This window comes from Schistocerca gregaria, chromosome 5, assembly GCF_023897955.1.
Source record: "Schistocerca gregaria isolate iqSchGreg1 chromosome 5, iqSchGreg1.2, whole genome shotgun sequence".
NCBI lineage: Eukaryota > Metazoa > Arthropoda > Insecta > Orthoptera > Acrididae > Schistocerca > Schistocerca gregaria.
Window position 1 is genome coordinate 353,454,255 of NC_064924.1, and position 17,781 is coordinate 353,472,035.

General features: G+C 37.4%; 1 protein-coding gene across 1 annotated transcript in view; it reads left to right on the plus strand.

The window, feature by feature from the left end:
• The window catches only part of LOC126273341 (dynein axonemal heavy chain 10), a 1,458,287-nt gene that overhangs the window by 842,680 nt on the left and 597,826 nt on the right, over positions 1-17,781 (plus strand). Inside the window, exon 111 of the mRNA XM_049976887.1 lies at positions 14,585-14,838. Within this exon, the coding sequence (XP_049832844.1) occupies positions 14,585-14,838 (254 nt within the window). The remainder of the gene's footprint in view (positions 1-14,584; positions 14,839-17,781) is intronic.

The following is a 17,781-nucleotide window of genomic DNA, read 5'->3' on the forward strand; positions in this document are numbered from 1 at the left end:
ACCAAAATGAATCACTGTCATTTTCTGAGGACTTTGTGACTGAATTAATTCAATTGACAGAGTTGAGTTGAACTGTTCCTGGTAAGTGGAAGAAAAAATATGTCATTTCGTCCATGCTTCCCCCCTCCCCGCTCCTCCTTCAATTCTTCCTATTTTTGGGAACAACCAGTGTCTTTCATGTATAGTGACCTCACACTGGGAACCAATCATAGAAAAAATTAGATGGATTTCGGTTTTCTAAATCTTTTGAAAAATGCTTGGCTCTTACGAAGGTGATAAGGGACCAGTAGGCTAGCAGAAATGGGAGGGGGGGAGGGAGCTCATCTGTTTCCAAGACTGGACTCGAAAATGGAAACAATTAGGCATCCTTGCTGTGAGGTAAATATGTATGACTAGGTGAAAATTATATATGGCATACTGCATCTACTGAATGTGACTAGATAATTTACTGTTCAGACTCTGAACAGCTTGTATGGGATATTAGCTGATTTGGTAAATGATGAGCTTCTTTGGTAGAATAGAGAAAAACCGCAGTTTACTATAGAAGATATTGTGTACAAAATACCCCCGCAGCCCCTACTGCAGTACTTCCAAAGTGTCCATAATGACATTTTTGCCTTTAAAACCACAACACAATTATTTTAGCACCCAATAAATATTAAACAAGCTTGAAGTGTTCTCTGTGCTTGGATATTCAAGAGATTAAAATTTATAAACTTTCAATTGGTGTGATAATATTAACTTTGACAAGGATATATCCTCTCATGATTGTACTAATGTATCATTTTTACGTTATAATGTTGAGGGCTTGTGTAACAAAATCGATGTATTTGAGGCCTTAGTTACAGATCTAGCTCCACATTTAATCATGGTTACATAGCATTAAAAACTAACCATAATATTCAATATTATAATAAAATAGAAAGAAACTTCCACATGGGAAAAATATATTAAAAACAAAGATTCCAAGACTTACCAAGCGGGAAAGCGCCGGCAGACAGGCACATGAACAAAACACACAAACACACACACAGAAATACGAGCTTTCGCAACTGGCAGTTGCTTCGTCAGGAAAGAGGGAAGGAGAGGGAAAAATGAAAGGATGTGGGTTTTAAGGGAGAGGGCAAGGAGTCATTCCAATCCCGGGAGCGGAAAGACTTCCCTTAGGGGAAAAAAAGGACAGGTGTACACTCGCACACACACACACACACACACATCCATCCGCACATACACATATCCATCCGCACATACACAGACACAAGCAGACATATTATGAAATATGTCTGCTTGTGTCTGTGTATGTGCGGATGGATGTGTGTGTGTGTGTGAGTGTGTGTGTGTGTGTGTGTGTGTGTGTGTGTGTGTGTGTGTGTGTGTGTGTGTGTGTGTGTACACCTGTCCTTTTTTTCCCCTAAGGGAAGTCTTTCCACTCCCGGGATTGGAATAACTCCTTACCCTCTCCCTTAAAACCCACATCCTTTCATTTTTCCCTCTCCTTCCCTCTTTCCTGACGAAGCAACTGCCAGTTGCGAAAGCTCGTAATTCTGTGTGTGTGTTTGTGTGTTTTGTTCATGTGCCTGTCTGCCGGCGCTTTCCCGCTTGGTAAGTCTTGGAATCTTTGTTTTTAATATATTCAATATTATAAGTTACAGGAGTATAATCTTACATCGTTTTTCTGTAGAACAGAACATAAAGGAGGGGGAGTTGCTACTTATGTAAGGAAATGTAACCTAATAAGTTCTGAAGAAAAAGTATCATGGGTTAATGATTATTGTATTGAGAAAGATTTCGAAGTGATGATAATTAAGTTAATGATTGTATACGTCCCACTTATTGTGGTAGGTATATATCGAGCCCCTTCTGGTAATCTTGAGGTTTTTCTGGAAGCACTGGATAGTGTATTGGGGAAGCTAAGCAAGGGTGGCAATACAGTAAATATTATAATGTTAGGAGACTTTAATATAAACACACTAAGCGACAGCCAAGAATTCAAAAGTTTACAAGACTGCATATGATCCTATTATATTAAAGATCTACTTGGTCATGTGCCCATTAGAATAATTGAGTCAAGCAGCAGTTCCATAGATCATGTAATGACCAATTATGAAAATGTTGTGTCGGCACAGACTGTAAACGGCCACATATCTGATCATCTAGGACAATTATTAGTGATTAGTTGTATTAATAAACTTAAACAAAACAAAAAAATTGAGAATAGAAGATTATTTTCTGAATACAACATCACCTTGTTAAATAAAACTTTGGTTCAAGAATCTTGGGAATCAGTGTATAGAGAAAGAGGAGTTGACAGCAAATGGGAAATATTTGTAAAAAAATTTCCTAGATGTATAGATATTACTATCCCAGCGAAGAAGATCAATGTAAATAAAAATAAACCTCCAGTAGTCAAACATGTACAACTGGATGAAAAAACGAAAAGACTCAAAGAAGGAATGGAGTATATGTATAAGCAACACAGAGAAACCAGTCTTGATTTATATAAAGAGTATTATAAAAAATATAAATATGAGTATCGCAAGGAAGTAAGGAGAAGGAAAGTAGAACATATTAGCAAACAGATCAGACATTCTGATTGTGTCTCAGAGTCATGCTAGACAGTAGTTAATGATATGAGGACCACTGATTCAAAAACTAAAATTAGTAATATAGAGTTAAGTATACATAATGATAATTTTTCTGATCCATATATAGTTAGCAATATATTTAATGATTACTTTATAGATTCTATTGAAAATGACACTTGCATGAAACAGGAGAGGCAGTTTAAATATGATATGGAAAAGGAACGGGACTCTTGTAAGCTACCTACAGTAACCATCAAGGACGTAACACAGCTAATTGACAGGCTAAAAAATAAAAGATCAGCTGGATGGGATGAATTTTCTCCTTTTCTACTAAAAAAATGCAAGGGTGTGTTAGCCAGACCATTAGTCCATTTAATAAATTGTGTACTTGAAGAAGATGTGTTTCTGAAGAAACTGAAACTTGCTATAGTTAAATCTTTATATAAAAACGGGGAAAGAAAGCAACCACCGACCTACCGACCAGTTGCCTTAACCTCAGTGTTTGGTAAATTAATTGAAAAAATAATGCTAGAAATCTTAATCGAGCACTATAATACGAATAACTCAGTAGGAGATTTCCAACATGGCTTTAGAAGTGGTTGGAGCACCATATCTGCAGCAGTACAGTTTGTACACTGTCTGACGGAGAAAATAAATGAGGGTTACAAAACGGAAGGAGTGTTCTTAGATCTTTCCAAAGCATTTGACAGAGTCCATCATGGCGCTCTTTTAAGTTAACTTGCTTGTAATGGTGTCAGTGGAAATCTGTTGCTCTTGATAGAATCTTACCATAAAGATAGACGACAATGCACAGAAGTTGTGTATGATAATGGAGAGGTAATCGAAAAAAGAAGATCAAAGATAATAAATATAAATTTTGGTATGCCACAAGGCTCTATCTTGGGCCCCTTCTTGTTTATTTGCTATATGAATGATTTCCCAAAAGTATTAGACACCAGTCAGCGTATTACTATGTATGCTGATGACACCTCTGTGGTTTGCTGGGCACATAGTAATGATGGCCTACATTCAGTGGTACAGAATATTGTTGAAAAAGCCCAAACACATTTTGAAAAAGAAAACCTGAGGTGAATATTAAAAAAAACTAATTTGATTTTTTTTAAGACAAGTGGCTCAAATAAAAATACTCTAGGAAATGAGGGCATTAAGGAAAATACCTGTTCAGAATGTAAATTTCTGGGGATATATATAGATGACAGACTTTCGTGGAATCAGCAAATAGATCATGTCTGTGGTAAAATAACATCTAGTCTGTATTTTCTAAGGAGATTAGTTCAATATCTAGATATTGACGCAATAAAAATAGCGTTATTTTGGGTTGGTGTAGCCCCATCTATCTCATGGAATTGTATTGTGGGGTGGGTGTAGCCAATACACTATAAGAAGGTTATTTGTACTGCAGAGAAGAGTAATAAGAACTATGGCAAAAGTAAGACCCAGAACTTCATGCAAAAACCTGTTTATTAATTTGAATATTATGACTATCTATGCAGTATATATGTTTCAATAAATATTATTAGTGAAAAAAGGCAAAAAAGTGGCAAACAGGAATATGGAAATCCATGACTACGATACAAGACACAAATCAGACTTTCATATGGTGAGCAGCAGATTGAATCTAACAACAAATACCCCATTCATTAAGGGGGCAATATTTTATAATTCTCTGCCAAACAACCTGAAACAGCTTTCTGGTAGAATTTTTAAAAATGAGTGTAAAAAATTGCTTATATGGAAGTGCCCATACAGTATGGTGCTGACATGATTTGACCTCAGGAATGCTATGATAAATATACTTAAATGATCTTTTACTTATTAGCATGTAATCTATATATATTGTGTATCAATAATCTAAATGTAATTATTGTAACATTGCCCATGCATGTTAAATACATGTTTTGAACTGTAAGAAAAAATAAAAATAAATAAATTAACATTTCAGCACAATTGCACAAAGTAGGTATAACATCTACATTCTGTACATAAGGAAAAATTACCCAGTGGTTTCTCATATAGAAATCACATTTGAGTATCAGTTGCTTGTAAATAAGATCACATTTTGCCCCTTGTAAGAAGGAAAAACAGTTACAAGCTATAGTGGCAGTATCAGGGCTTGAAAGTATGGTTCCTTGTTCTGTGATATTGTTGCTGAGGCTGGTGAAGATGCTATGCCTGTCATGTGACTCTGGAATTGATGGGTTCAGGCAGGCCATACTCTATACCAGGGTTTTCCAATGTGCGGTCCAAAAAGTCCTTAGGGGTCTGCCGGCTCTTTCTAGGGAGCCACCTTTGACAAAAACTTGTAAAAGCATGAGCAAAATTATTAATTAAAAAGTGTAAAAAAAAAAAAACAAATTCATCAACATTATCTTTATTTCATTTGAAAAATATGTGTATGTTTATCTCAAGCTGTGTTCCCAAGCACAGTGCTTTGGCTGCAGTGCCAAAGTTGGGACCTGCATGTAATTTAGTGTCAGTGGATGTGGCCTCCATGCTCGACTGTTTCTGCAACACTCCAGTGGTCGTGTGTCCACTGGCTCATGGTGCTCAATATGCAGAAACCTTCTGCACATGATATTCTGAAATGTTGCAAGCTCACTCGACCAATCAGAGCCCACACTGGCACATATGGCATCTGAGACATCATTCAGTATTACACTTCCTTCATGAGTGCACTACCTGTTTCATCATTCACTTTTTGACCCGTTTATTACTTCCAACATGGATCGGTGGTGGAAGTAAGGAACTCTGAAGAAGTGAGCAGTTTCTCCATCACCCTCATGGCAAGGAAAGTGATTGGTTAAAATTAATGTGGAAGGATGACAGCCAAATGAAGAACTATCACATGAAGCATCACAACCAGATTTATTATGCAAAAACTCTGTGCAAGTACACTATTAGTTGCAATGCCCTGTGGAAGTGGAATATCTAAGAACTGTAAGTACAACAAAAGCTATTTAGAAATGGTCTTTATCGAGATAGCAGGGTAAAGCTCTGTGTGTAATTCACATGCAAGTCCTCCTAAACAGTTTGGTGGTTCCAGTTAAACTGCACCATCATTTTGAGGGTGCTCACCCAGACTTCCAGACTAAAGAGTTTGATTTTTTTCATGATTAAGAGCACTGAATTACCTGCTTCTCAACACTGTATGAAAACTCCATACAAAAGCAATGAATGAAAATTGATTGAAAGGTTCTTTCTTGCTAAGTAATTGAGTGGCAAAGACAGAAAAAGCTCACCCCATTGCAGAAATCCTCATAAAACAATGTGTTAGTGATATTTTTTCTTGTATGCTAAATGAAAAGGCAATAAAACTATCAAATGCTGTGAAAGCATCTCTGGTCCACCACGATTCATTTTCTCTCTGAATAGATGAACCTATTGATGTTTCAGGATTAGCAATTTTATTGTCTTTCGTCCATCACGAATACTCAGGATGTTTTGAGGAGGAAATGTTATTGTGCAAACCACTAGCTGCCAATAAAACAGATGGTGAAATATTTAATTTGTTGGATGATTTTTGTAAGACAATGAAATTTCATGGTCTAATTTCATCAATGTGTGCACAGATGCTGCAAAAGCGATGACGGGTCCAACAGTCAGAACGATAAGTAAAATGAAAGAGGACTGCAGCTGTAGTCATTGAGCTCTCCACAGACATGCTTTAGCTATGAATCAAATGGCTGCTTCCTTCAAGAAAGTTTTAGATAAATCCATCCAAATTATTAATTACATAAAATAACGGTGATTGAATTCAAGACTTTTCACAATCCTGTGTGAAGATATGGGAGCCTTCATCATTCCCTTCTCCACAGAGAAGTGAGGTGACTCTCACATGGGAATGCACTCTCTTGATTATATGAATTGTGTTTAGAAGTCCTAGCTTTACATTTAGACCATAATACCAAATTATCAGACCTAATTAATGACGAACATTGGTAATGTATACTTGCTTATTTGGCTGATATTTTCTGTAAAATGAGTGAAATGAATATTTTACTGCAAGGTAAAGTATAACAATGGTCACGTTCAATGACAAGATTCAAGCATTCAAGAGGAAAATCAATTTTTGGGCAAAGCGAGGAGGGGGATTAAGTGTTTCCTTCTTCCCAACATTTTTTGAAGACGACATTGGAGCAATTTGTTTCATGAATTCCTCAGACATCTCCAAAGTTTGATATCATCACTGGAGCATTATTTCCCAATAGTTCCAAATGAGAATGTGCAGGAATATGAATGGGTGGTTAACCCATTTACTTTATCTAAAACACCGAACATTCTGTCACTGAATGGATATGAGTAGTTGATACAAATTTGTCACAGACTCAACTTTGAAATCTACTTTTGATAGTGATGGTTACTCACAGTTTTGGATCTATTTGAAAAACAAAACGTTCTACCCCCTTGTTGAAAAAGCAAAACATGTTATACTACCATTTGTCACAACATACGTGTACAAATCCAGATTCTCAATCTGTGCTGCCATACAAACTAAGTACTGAAGCTATCTAGATGCTGAACCAGACATGTATTTCCATTTGTTAAGTATTGAACCTGACTTTTCAAAAGTGTGCACCTTCAACATTCACATTAATAATTATGAGAAAAAGTATCACTACAGCAGTATCTTGAGAATATCTCCTACTGGAGACAACTTGGTCAGTATAGGATCCTGATCAAAGCTAGACCACTAGTGCTAGAAAGAAGGATCTCACACTAAATGTGCCAGGAAATCAAATAATCTTTTGGCAGTGATGGGGCCTGAGGGTGGTGGTAATGTGTCACTAAAACTAGTCGTATGATAGAATAAAGACATTCTCAATATACAGCTGTGGTGTTACTTTTCCCCTAAAATGAGTGAAATGAGTATCTTAGTGCAAGGAAAAGAAGAATGATCATGGCCACTGACAAGATTCAAGCATTCAAGAGGAATATCATATATATCATCAGCTGGAGTCACTCACCATGCAAAAAGATTGACATCCATAACTTCACATTGAGCTTCCATTATTATTCCTACAGACTCATCTGCCGTATTGAACAATGCAATTTCCTTTGTTGATGAGCAATGATCAGTACCAGACTATAACTTTTGCAGGTATTTTGTTTGTATTTTCCGAATTACTAGCTTTCGCAACCAATGGTTGCTTCTTCAGGAAGGAGAGGAAAAGACGAAAGGATGTGGGTTTTAAGGGAGAGAGTAAGGAGTCATTCCAATCCCAGGAGCGGAAAGACTTCCCGTAGGGGAAAAAAAGGACAGGTGTCTGCTTGTGTCTGTGTATGTGCGGATGGATATGTGTGTGTGTGTGTGTGTGTGTGTGTGTGTGGGTGTGTGTGTGCGAGTGTACACCTGTCCTTTTTTTCCCCTAAGGGAAGTCTTTCCGCTCCCGGGATTGGAATGACTCCTTACCCTCTTCCTTAAAACCCACATCCTTTCATTTTTCCCTCTCCTTCCCTCTTTCCTGACGAAGCAACTGCCAGTTGCGAAAGCTCGTAATTCTGTGTGTGTGTTTGTGTGTTTTGTTCATGTGCCTGTCTGCCGGCGCTTTCCCGCTTGGTAAGTCTTGGAATCTTTGTTTTTAATATATATATATATAGTGGGAAAGCGCCGGTAGATAGGCACAATGAATAAAACACACAAATACACACACATAATTTCGAGCTTTCGCAACCGGCGGCTGCTTCATCAGGAAAGAGGGAAGGAAAAGGAAAGATGAAAGGATGTGGGTTTTAAGGGAGAGGGTAAGGAGTCATTCCAATCCCGGGGACGGAAAGACTTACCTTAGGGGGAAAAAAGGATAGGTATATACTCGCGCGCACAGACACAGACACAGACACACACACACACACACACACACACACACACACACACACACACACACACATCCATCCATACATACACAGACACAAATTCTGTGAGTGTGTTTGTGTGTTTTATTCATTGTGCCTATCTACGGCGCTTTCCCGCTTGGTAAGTCGTGTAATCTTTGTTTTTAATATATTTTTCCCATGTGGAAGTTTCTAAGAAACCTGTGTCTGTGTATGTGCGGATGGATATATGTGTGTGTGTGTGTGAGTGTATACCTATCCTTTTTTCCCCCTAAGGTAAGTCTTTCTGCTCCTGGGATTGGGATGACTCCTTACCCTCTCCAGTAAAATCCACATCCTTTCATATTTCCCTCTCCTTCCCTCTTTCCTGACGAAGCAACCGCCGCTTGCAAAAGCTCGAATTTTGTGTGTATGTTTGTGTTTGTTTGTGTGTCTATCGACCTGCCAGCGCTTTTGTTTGGTAAGTCACATCATCTTTGTTTTCATATATATTTGTTCCAAAAATTAAAATGATACCCAACAAATGTTGCTTTTAATTGTAATATATTCCCCTCCACTCAATTAGAGTGTGTTGAACAATGAGAGTAAATCCAACAGCTAGGATGTGAATATAGTGGGAATTCAGACAAATGGCAATGTCATTAATTTCAGGTTACTTCCATTCATCTTTAAACCAAGAATATTGATTTTTCAAGAGGTTAATGGAAAAATGGCACTTGTGTTAAGAAATTTTCAATTACTATTGGCTTCATGCTGAATTTCAACAGTTACTGTGTGCTTGACTGACAAGTGGTCTGCCGCAGATTCTCACCTGAAAAAGGGGTCCACCAGCTGAAAAGTTTGGGAAGTCCGGCTCTGCACCATACATGAACTCAATGGCTCCATTTGACTAGTGCCTGAGGGAAGAGAGATATTGTCTGCTTAAGTGTGCAGAATTATACATTATGTTCACATATCTTGAGTCAGGAAATGGGCATATACTCTCATAGACAGTATGGAGCATCATATACTCTTAGTGTTGTGACTGTTGTTGTGGCTCCCATAGATATGGCAGCAGAGAGAGATATGCCAGCAGTGCTGCACCCAATGACACTACTGTACACAGGAAAAATTTCTGTTCTGTATAGAGCATCACATGTGTAGAGGTCCCGAGGGTAATTAACTTCGCTAGATTGCATTCATCATCATCATCATCGCAATAGTACAGGCCCAGCATCAATATGATGGTGTGGTTTGCACTTAGGTACACCACGGAATCACCTCTTGTTGACATAAACAATACTTTGAAAAGCAGCAGTCACTTTTCTAACACAATAAGGCTGCTGGCAGTGTCCTATCTTCTAGGTCTCTCTGAAACAGTCTTTCAACAAGAAAATGCAAGGCTACAACTGTCCTGTGCTGTCCTGACCTACCTTGATACAGAGTGTGTTTGGCGGTTCTCCTTGCCAGCATGTTCATAAGATATTTTGCTGAATGAAAACATTTGGTCATAAGTTGCTGAGGCTCTGGCACACTACTGCATGTCTGCCACAGCAGTTGATGAAGTGTGACATAGAGCTGATGCAGTGTGAAATGAGGTATTCATGTCTGTCACTCAAGCTTAGTCCAACTTGATGCAGTGTGTTAGAGCCATTGTTGTTGCCAAAAATGGTGGCTGTGTATCCTGAATTTTGCACACTGTATGAGGACTGTTTAAAAAGTATTTGATATTATCTTTTAATATTGAAACCAACAATGGTATCAGTGCTTGTGTGCTCTCTATGTTTGTAGGCATACATAGTGTGAGTGCCTTCTTTTTTTCATGACTGCAGGAACAACCAGCTGCTCGGTAGCCTCTGACAAGTGAACATGCATGACTGGAAGTAACTCGATTTTGTATTGTGGACAGAGTGACAGAAAAAATGGAACAATGTTATTGCATCAAATTTTGTTTTTAGCTTAACAATCCACAGTATTCCACAAGTGTTTGGGGATGAAGCGATGGGTACCACACAGATAAAGGACTGGTACAACTGCTTCAAAAATGGCCATTCATCAGTGAAGAGTGAAGCACTTTCAGGTAAAACCTCAATGTCAGCAAATGGGGTTGTTATTCATCACCTGGTGATGCACAATAGATGAATCATGATCAGAGAACTTGCAGATGAGGTTAAAATTAGTACTGAATCTGTTTATTCGATTTTATTTGGATCTCAGGAGGATCTCAACAGAATTTGTGTCAAAGTTGCTAACAGCTGAACAGGACCAACTGCTTTTGGAGATCACACAGGATATGCCAGATACAGTAATTCTAAGTTTCTTAACACAGTGATTACTGATGAAGATCCTTGGGTTTATGGGTACAACCCAGGGACAAATATCCAGTGATCACAATAGAAGAGCCCATCATCCCCAAGACCGAAAAAAGCATGGCCTGTTTTTAGCAGTGTAATGGTCATTATGATCATTTTTTTTTACTTCAACAGTGTAGTCCATCATGAATAAACCCCAGAAGTTATTAATGTCAGTAAGGAGTCCTACAAAGAAGTATTATGTTGCCTTCATGAAACAGTGAGATGCAAGCAGACAGACTTGTGGGAAGTAGGCAGTTGGCACATTCACCACAATAACGCAACTGCTCATCATTCTCAACTAATTCAGAGCATTTTGGCCAAACACAACATGATAGTGGTTTGTTAGACTTCCTGTTTCCCTGACCTAGCACTGAGAGACTTTTGGCTTTTCCCTAAACTGAAAAAGACACTAATAGGGACCAGATTTCAGATCATATAAGACACCATGAAGAATTTGACAGAGCAGCTGTGCACTATACCGAAAGAGGCTCTCCAGTGATGTTTCCAACGTGGCAGTAGCGTTCAGAGATGTATGTAGTAGCCGAAGGATACTGCTTTAAAGGTGATAGTCTCAAACAATTGTATCTGAATAAAGATTGATTTTATAAAAAAAATGTCAGATACTCCTTGAACAGCCCTCATATAACTCAAAATCAGTAACAAATATAGTTATGTGTTTTCCTTACTATACTGCAGGATAGGCAATTTTTTATGTACCTTTCGGTCTTGTATTTGTAATTGACGATAGTGCATTTTCATGTTTTCATAACACAGAAACTATATTCATAGAAAGAAGACCAGAATGGTGATAACATCTGGGTAAAGTGACACTCTAAAACTTCTTATATTGCTCTCACCTGAACAAAGACACCAAGTGTCTTGTGAAAAGTCAACTTACAAAGTTAGAATAGTCTTCTATTAATAACTTTTTCTATAGAGTTTGACAGTTGAAACACAAATTTTTATGCCCTGTTTCAATATTATTTTTACATCCAATGATGAAAGTGTTGGGACATTTTAAAACTGTTAACATCTCTGGAACATAAGCAAGAGTTGGTGTGGAAACATCACATGAGAAGCACAGCATGCATTCTACAGGACAACAGCTGTGCCAAAATTGCTCATTGTATGTAAGTGTTGCCTGTTAACAAATCATCAGCAGATAGAGAAGCTGACAGCCCAAATGGTGAGATTACTTTATGAATTCCAGTACCATATAACTTAATGTGAACAAAATATGCCATCAGGCAGTATTGAACCATATTAAATCACTAGGAGGAGATATGATGGAAAAAATGTAAGGAACTTATGAAAAGAATGATGGAATCATAGTACCAAACATACTAATAAATTACAACACAGAACATAGAGAAAGAAAGTTTTGATGGCTAAAGAAAATATAGTTCTTCTGTGACATGAAACTGAAACATGCCAGAAATATTTTTTAAAATTTATTTTGTGTGTTGTGGTTCCAGCTACAAGCATATAACTACTATGTGGAATGTGTCATACACTTATGTGGTAAAACATTATGACCAGTGCCCACCATGAGGCTGAGTGCCATGTGGCGATATTGCAGGGATGTGACTTGATAAGGAAAGTATATAACCAGAGGAAAGATGAATGGGAAGCCATTCTAGTAACAATACAGGCTACAAATGTGGAAATTTTCATAAATAAGCAGCTTTGACAAAGAGCAGATTGCTGTGGTCTGGAGACTGAAACGAGCATTTTGGAAAAGGCAAAGCTTGTCAGCTGTTCATGTACTACTGTCATGAGCATCTGTGGAAAGTGGTTGAAGGACAATGAAGCTATGAGTAGACAAACAGGTGTTGGAAGTCCATGCCTCATCACTGAACATGGAGGTCAGAGACTTGGATGTTCTGTAGAATGGAATAGTATGTTATCTATGGTGGTTCTGATATCAGAGTACAATGCTGGTGCAGGAGCAAGTGTTTAAGAGCACACTGTTCAGCACACATTGTTTAGTATTGATCCCTGCAGCAGTTTACCCTTCCGGTAGTTTGAGGAGCATGGTAGTAGACTTATTTTGATGTCTTGACCACCAAATTCACCTGATCTGAACCGATGGAAAACAACTCAGATACTACTAAGTCACCAGCTCCACACCTACAAATCACCGACAAGTAACTTACGGGAATAGTGTTAGCAATGAGTAGATATGTAGTGCTACCTATCTTCAAAAACCTACTATGGACATGTAGAATTTTACTGAACAATATGTAGATGCATTAAATCATACTACAAATGCTGGTATATTGGATCACTGCTACCTACACAATATTACAATGGTAATAAACATTTCATTACACAATAATACGTACAAGTGCTTTTTCATTACATTCATAATGTTCATAGCTTTTATGTTGTAGTATGTAGATCATTACTGATACTTTTTAACTTATGGAATGTCACCAACAGATATGATATGAGCTGATAGGACAGTGTATATCTTGACGCTAGAGAAATATACTCTTTTTTTTTACCATGCTGAGGTTTCTGTCTCTCTGTGTAAGTTATGTTTATCTCACGTATCATTCGCACAAAATGCCATTGAATCTCTGTAATGTTTGATTTTTTCCTAGTTAAGGATATCCCTGAGAGAAGTTCTGGCATGACTTGGTGAGATTCCCAACTGTTTGAATAAATCCCAGCGGGAGCATGTGGTATGAACTCTGTTCATGAAATGGATGACCCTCTTCTGAATAATAATAACTCTCTTTGCTGGATGCTATAATCCCAATATATAGTGCTACTAAACCTGGTTTAACATAAATAAGTGAAATATGTCTCTAAAATTGCCTCTGTTTCACAAATTAGTTTTACCGTTCAAATAATAAATGGTACAGAGTTCCAGTATCTGTACTGTAATTGAGTATGCTTTCAATATTTAGTCCATGGAGTCATGAAGAATCTGCTATGGATAGTTCTTTGTGATTACATTTAATGGTCAAATAATCTTGTATTTTTCATACTGTGCAAAACAGTATAATCAGTGGCTTCTTGACATTGAGAGAGACCGTTTGATTCAGACCAATCCAGAATTCAGTGATCAAATTTCTTTAGTCCTGAAGGTCTCCATAATCCTAATACAAATGCCTAGATTGTTGTTTGGTTTTTTTGTATCAGGTGGTTGTGCCTGTAAAGCAACGAAGACCACTTCCAAAAATAAAGAAATGCAAAGGATCTAACACAATGCTTTGAGGCTCTCCACAGATTTTTTTTGTCCCATTATCCTTGTTGTTACTGACAATGATGATGACAATAAGTACATTGATACCAGGCTGCAGTCAGACAGACAGTCATTTGATCTTAATTTGATATCACATTTCTATACTGTTTTCATATGGACTTACAGTGCCTTGCGCATCAAGTTTTCCATGTTGGGTAAAATGTAGCATTTGTGTTTCTTGAATGTGTTTCGCATGTCCATACTGTGCAGTACTTCATTGGCTCATTGTTTTCCACAGTGAATTTTTCATTTTTATTTACTATAAACATAGAAGACTTTCATGTAATGTTAACATGTTCAAAGGATCATTTGCATGATACATTTTAATGATGTGATGTGAAATGAGTCATTTTGTATTCACATTGCAAATTATTCTGTAAATATGGCTGACAACATGCTGAGCCTCCTCCCTCCCTCCCTCCACACACACACACACACACACACACACACACACACACATGACTCCTGCTATCCATGAAACTTGGGTACCATAGTGATGTTTAAATTCTAAATTTGATTTATTCGTGAAAAAGTCTAGTTGAATAATTTGTATTTCTTCATAGGTCCTGCAGGGACAGGAAAAACTGAAACAACTAAGGACTTGGCAAAAGCACTTGGGCTCTTGTGCATAGTCACAAATTGTGGTGAAGGTATGGATTTCAAAGCAGTGGGCACTATATTAGCTGGTCTCTCTCAGAGTGGTGCCTGGGGATGCTTTGATGAATTCAACCGAATAAATATTTCTGTCTTGTCGGTAATATCAACACAACTTCAGACTATCCGTAGTGCTCTGCTCAAGAAGATGACACAGTTCAATGTGAGTAAAATGACTTGGAGACTTCTTAGACTATTATAAATCTGATCATGTACCTAGTATTTGATATATGATTTACAATAGTTGGAAAACATAAGCATCCAACTTAACAGTAACATAGATGATGAATATGTGAATGTAACACATAATTCTTATATTTGTGAATAAGGTATTAAACAAAGAAGTAGTGCAGTTAGTGACTGGGATTTGTAGATTTACTCACCTGGTATTCTGCATTCAGTAACAATAGTGTGTACATCATTTATCTACTTCTACATGATTACCCTGGAATTCACAATTAAATGCCTGGCAGAGGGTTCATTGAACTACTTCCCTACCATTCCACTCTCAAACACTGTGTAGTAAAAATGAATATTTAAACTTTCCATATGAGCCCTGATTTCTCCTATTTTCTTGTGATGATCATTTCTCCTTATGTGGGTGGGTGCCAATAAAATACTTTCACACTCTGAGGAGAAAGTCAGTGACTGAAATTTCATGAGAAGGTCTTGCCACAGTGAAAAATGCCTTTGTTTTAATGACTACCACAAAAACTGGGTGCTTCTGAACTTCCCCTATCCCCTTCAACCTCAAAGCATAAATGGGTTTGGAAAAAGGATGATTTTTTTGTCAAAAGCTGTCTTGGGCACTGTCATGTGTAATACTGATGTGATTGTTTGATGATGAGGACATCATGGAGTTAGGTGCCTTGCCATCCGACCCAGGCAGTCCATCCAGTCCCCCTCAGCAAAATGATAGGCATAAATTAAAACCACTATGCTATAATGTCTTCCATACTCCAGAGAAATATGAATGGATATGGGACCCATTTGAAGTGATTGACATTCCATGTATGGGAGAGATCTTTTTACCTAAGTCTCGAAGAGACAGATATACCTGTATTTGGAAGATATCATTTGTTCCCTCACCTGTGCCTTCAATCACAGTGCTAAAGTGCTGGCTGTCAGTACAAAGGCTCATGTTACTGTTGTGATATGCTCCGTGTGCCTGCCGTCGTATGAGCTTGTTGACAGTGAGAAAACCAAACAGCTTATTGCTGAAATGCCCCATCTCTTTATGCTCTTTGAGATTTTAGATTAGATTAGATTAATTATTCATTCCATAGACCCATAAAAGAGGGAATCCTCCTAGGTGTGGAACATGTCAGATAAACACATTACAATAATGTAATTAAAAAACTTGAGTTTAATTAATTTTAATGATCCTCAGTCAATAAACAGTAAAATTATGTACATGAATTAAATTTAAACTTCTAATATTTACAGGTTTAATGCTTACATGTGCTTTCATTAAATCCATCATTCAGACATTTGCTAGTTTCTTGGCTATTACCTCCAAGTATCGTCAAAATTTAAAGTAAATTATTCATTTCAGTGATCCTCAGTTAATAACAGTCAGATTATGTACAAGATTTAAAATTAAACTTCCACTGTTTACAGACTTAAGACTTACATCTGCTTTCCATACATCCATCATTCACATAGTAGGTAGTTATTTGGCTGTTACAACCAAGTATTGTCAAAAATTAAAGTATAATAAATTTTCATTAAAATAGTCTACTGCACTTGTTGAAAAACTCATGGAAGGAATAGATGGAGTTGGCCACCAAAACTTCTTTTAAATTATGTTTAAATTGTGCCTTGTCTGAAACTAAACTCTTAATGGTTCCTGGTAACTTATTGAAAATATGCATTGCTGAATACTGGACTCCATTCTGGGCAAGAGTAAGTGATTTTAAAAATGTATGTATATTGTTCTTATTCCTAGTATTGATACTGTGTACTAAGCAGTCAGATGGAAAAAGAGATGTATTATTTACAACAAACTTCATTAAGGAATAAATATACCGAGAAGCTGTGGTTAATATGCCCAATTCTTTGGATAGGTTTCGACATGATGTTCTTGGATTTAAACTACTCGTTACTCTTATTATACGCTTCTGTACTCTAAATTTTTTTTCTCTGTCTGGGGAGTTAACCCGTATGATAGCATATGACATAATGGAGTGAAAATAAGCAAAATATGCCAGTTTTTTATATTTATATCTCCTATGCCTGACATCATCCGCATTGCAAACACAGACTTGTTTAGGCGCTTTAGCAGTTCGTTAGTATGTTGCTCAAAACTGAATTTATTATCAAGTTGTAATCCCAAGAATTTTACACTCTCAGCTTCTCGTATTTCCATGTTGTCATGTTCTGTACACACACCAGAAGTAAATATCTTGGAAGTTCTGAACTGCATATAGTGTATCTTTTCAAAGTTTAATGACAGTGAATTGACTATGAACCACTTATTATTGTCGGTAAAAATTTTCTTATCTGCCCTTTCTAAATTTATATTTCATTTACTATTTATTACGATGTTTGTATCATCTGCAAATAAGACAAACTGGGCATCTGCTAATGCAACAGATGACAGGTTATTAATATAAACAAGAAGCAGTAGTGGACCTAGTATGGAACATTGGGGAACACGACATGTAATTTCTTCCCAGTCAGATGATGTCTGATTGCCTACTGCTGAAGTGTTAAGTAATGACACCCTTTGTTTTCTATTAGTAAGATATGACTGAAACCTTGCAGCACTACCAGTGACACCATAATATTTCAATTTACTTAAAAATTGCTGTGATTCACACAGTCAAATGCCTTTGACAGGTTGTCTCTAATTTGTTGTCCAATGAATTAAGGACACTTTCGCTGTAAGTGCATTATGTGGATCCAACACCACTTGTCCTGGAGGGGGTCAGGTACTTGAGGATCTCACACCATTCTGATAAACAAGGATCAAGCTGCTCATATCGTCACCGCCATGGATTCATCTGCTCTCCTGCCCTTGCACACACACTCAGTGGGAGGTGGGAAGTGAACACCACCCCATCTTGTCCATCATTTAGATGGAGCAGATCCCAAAAAGAGGCAA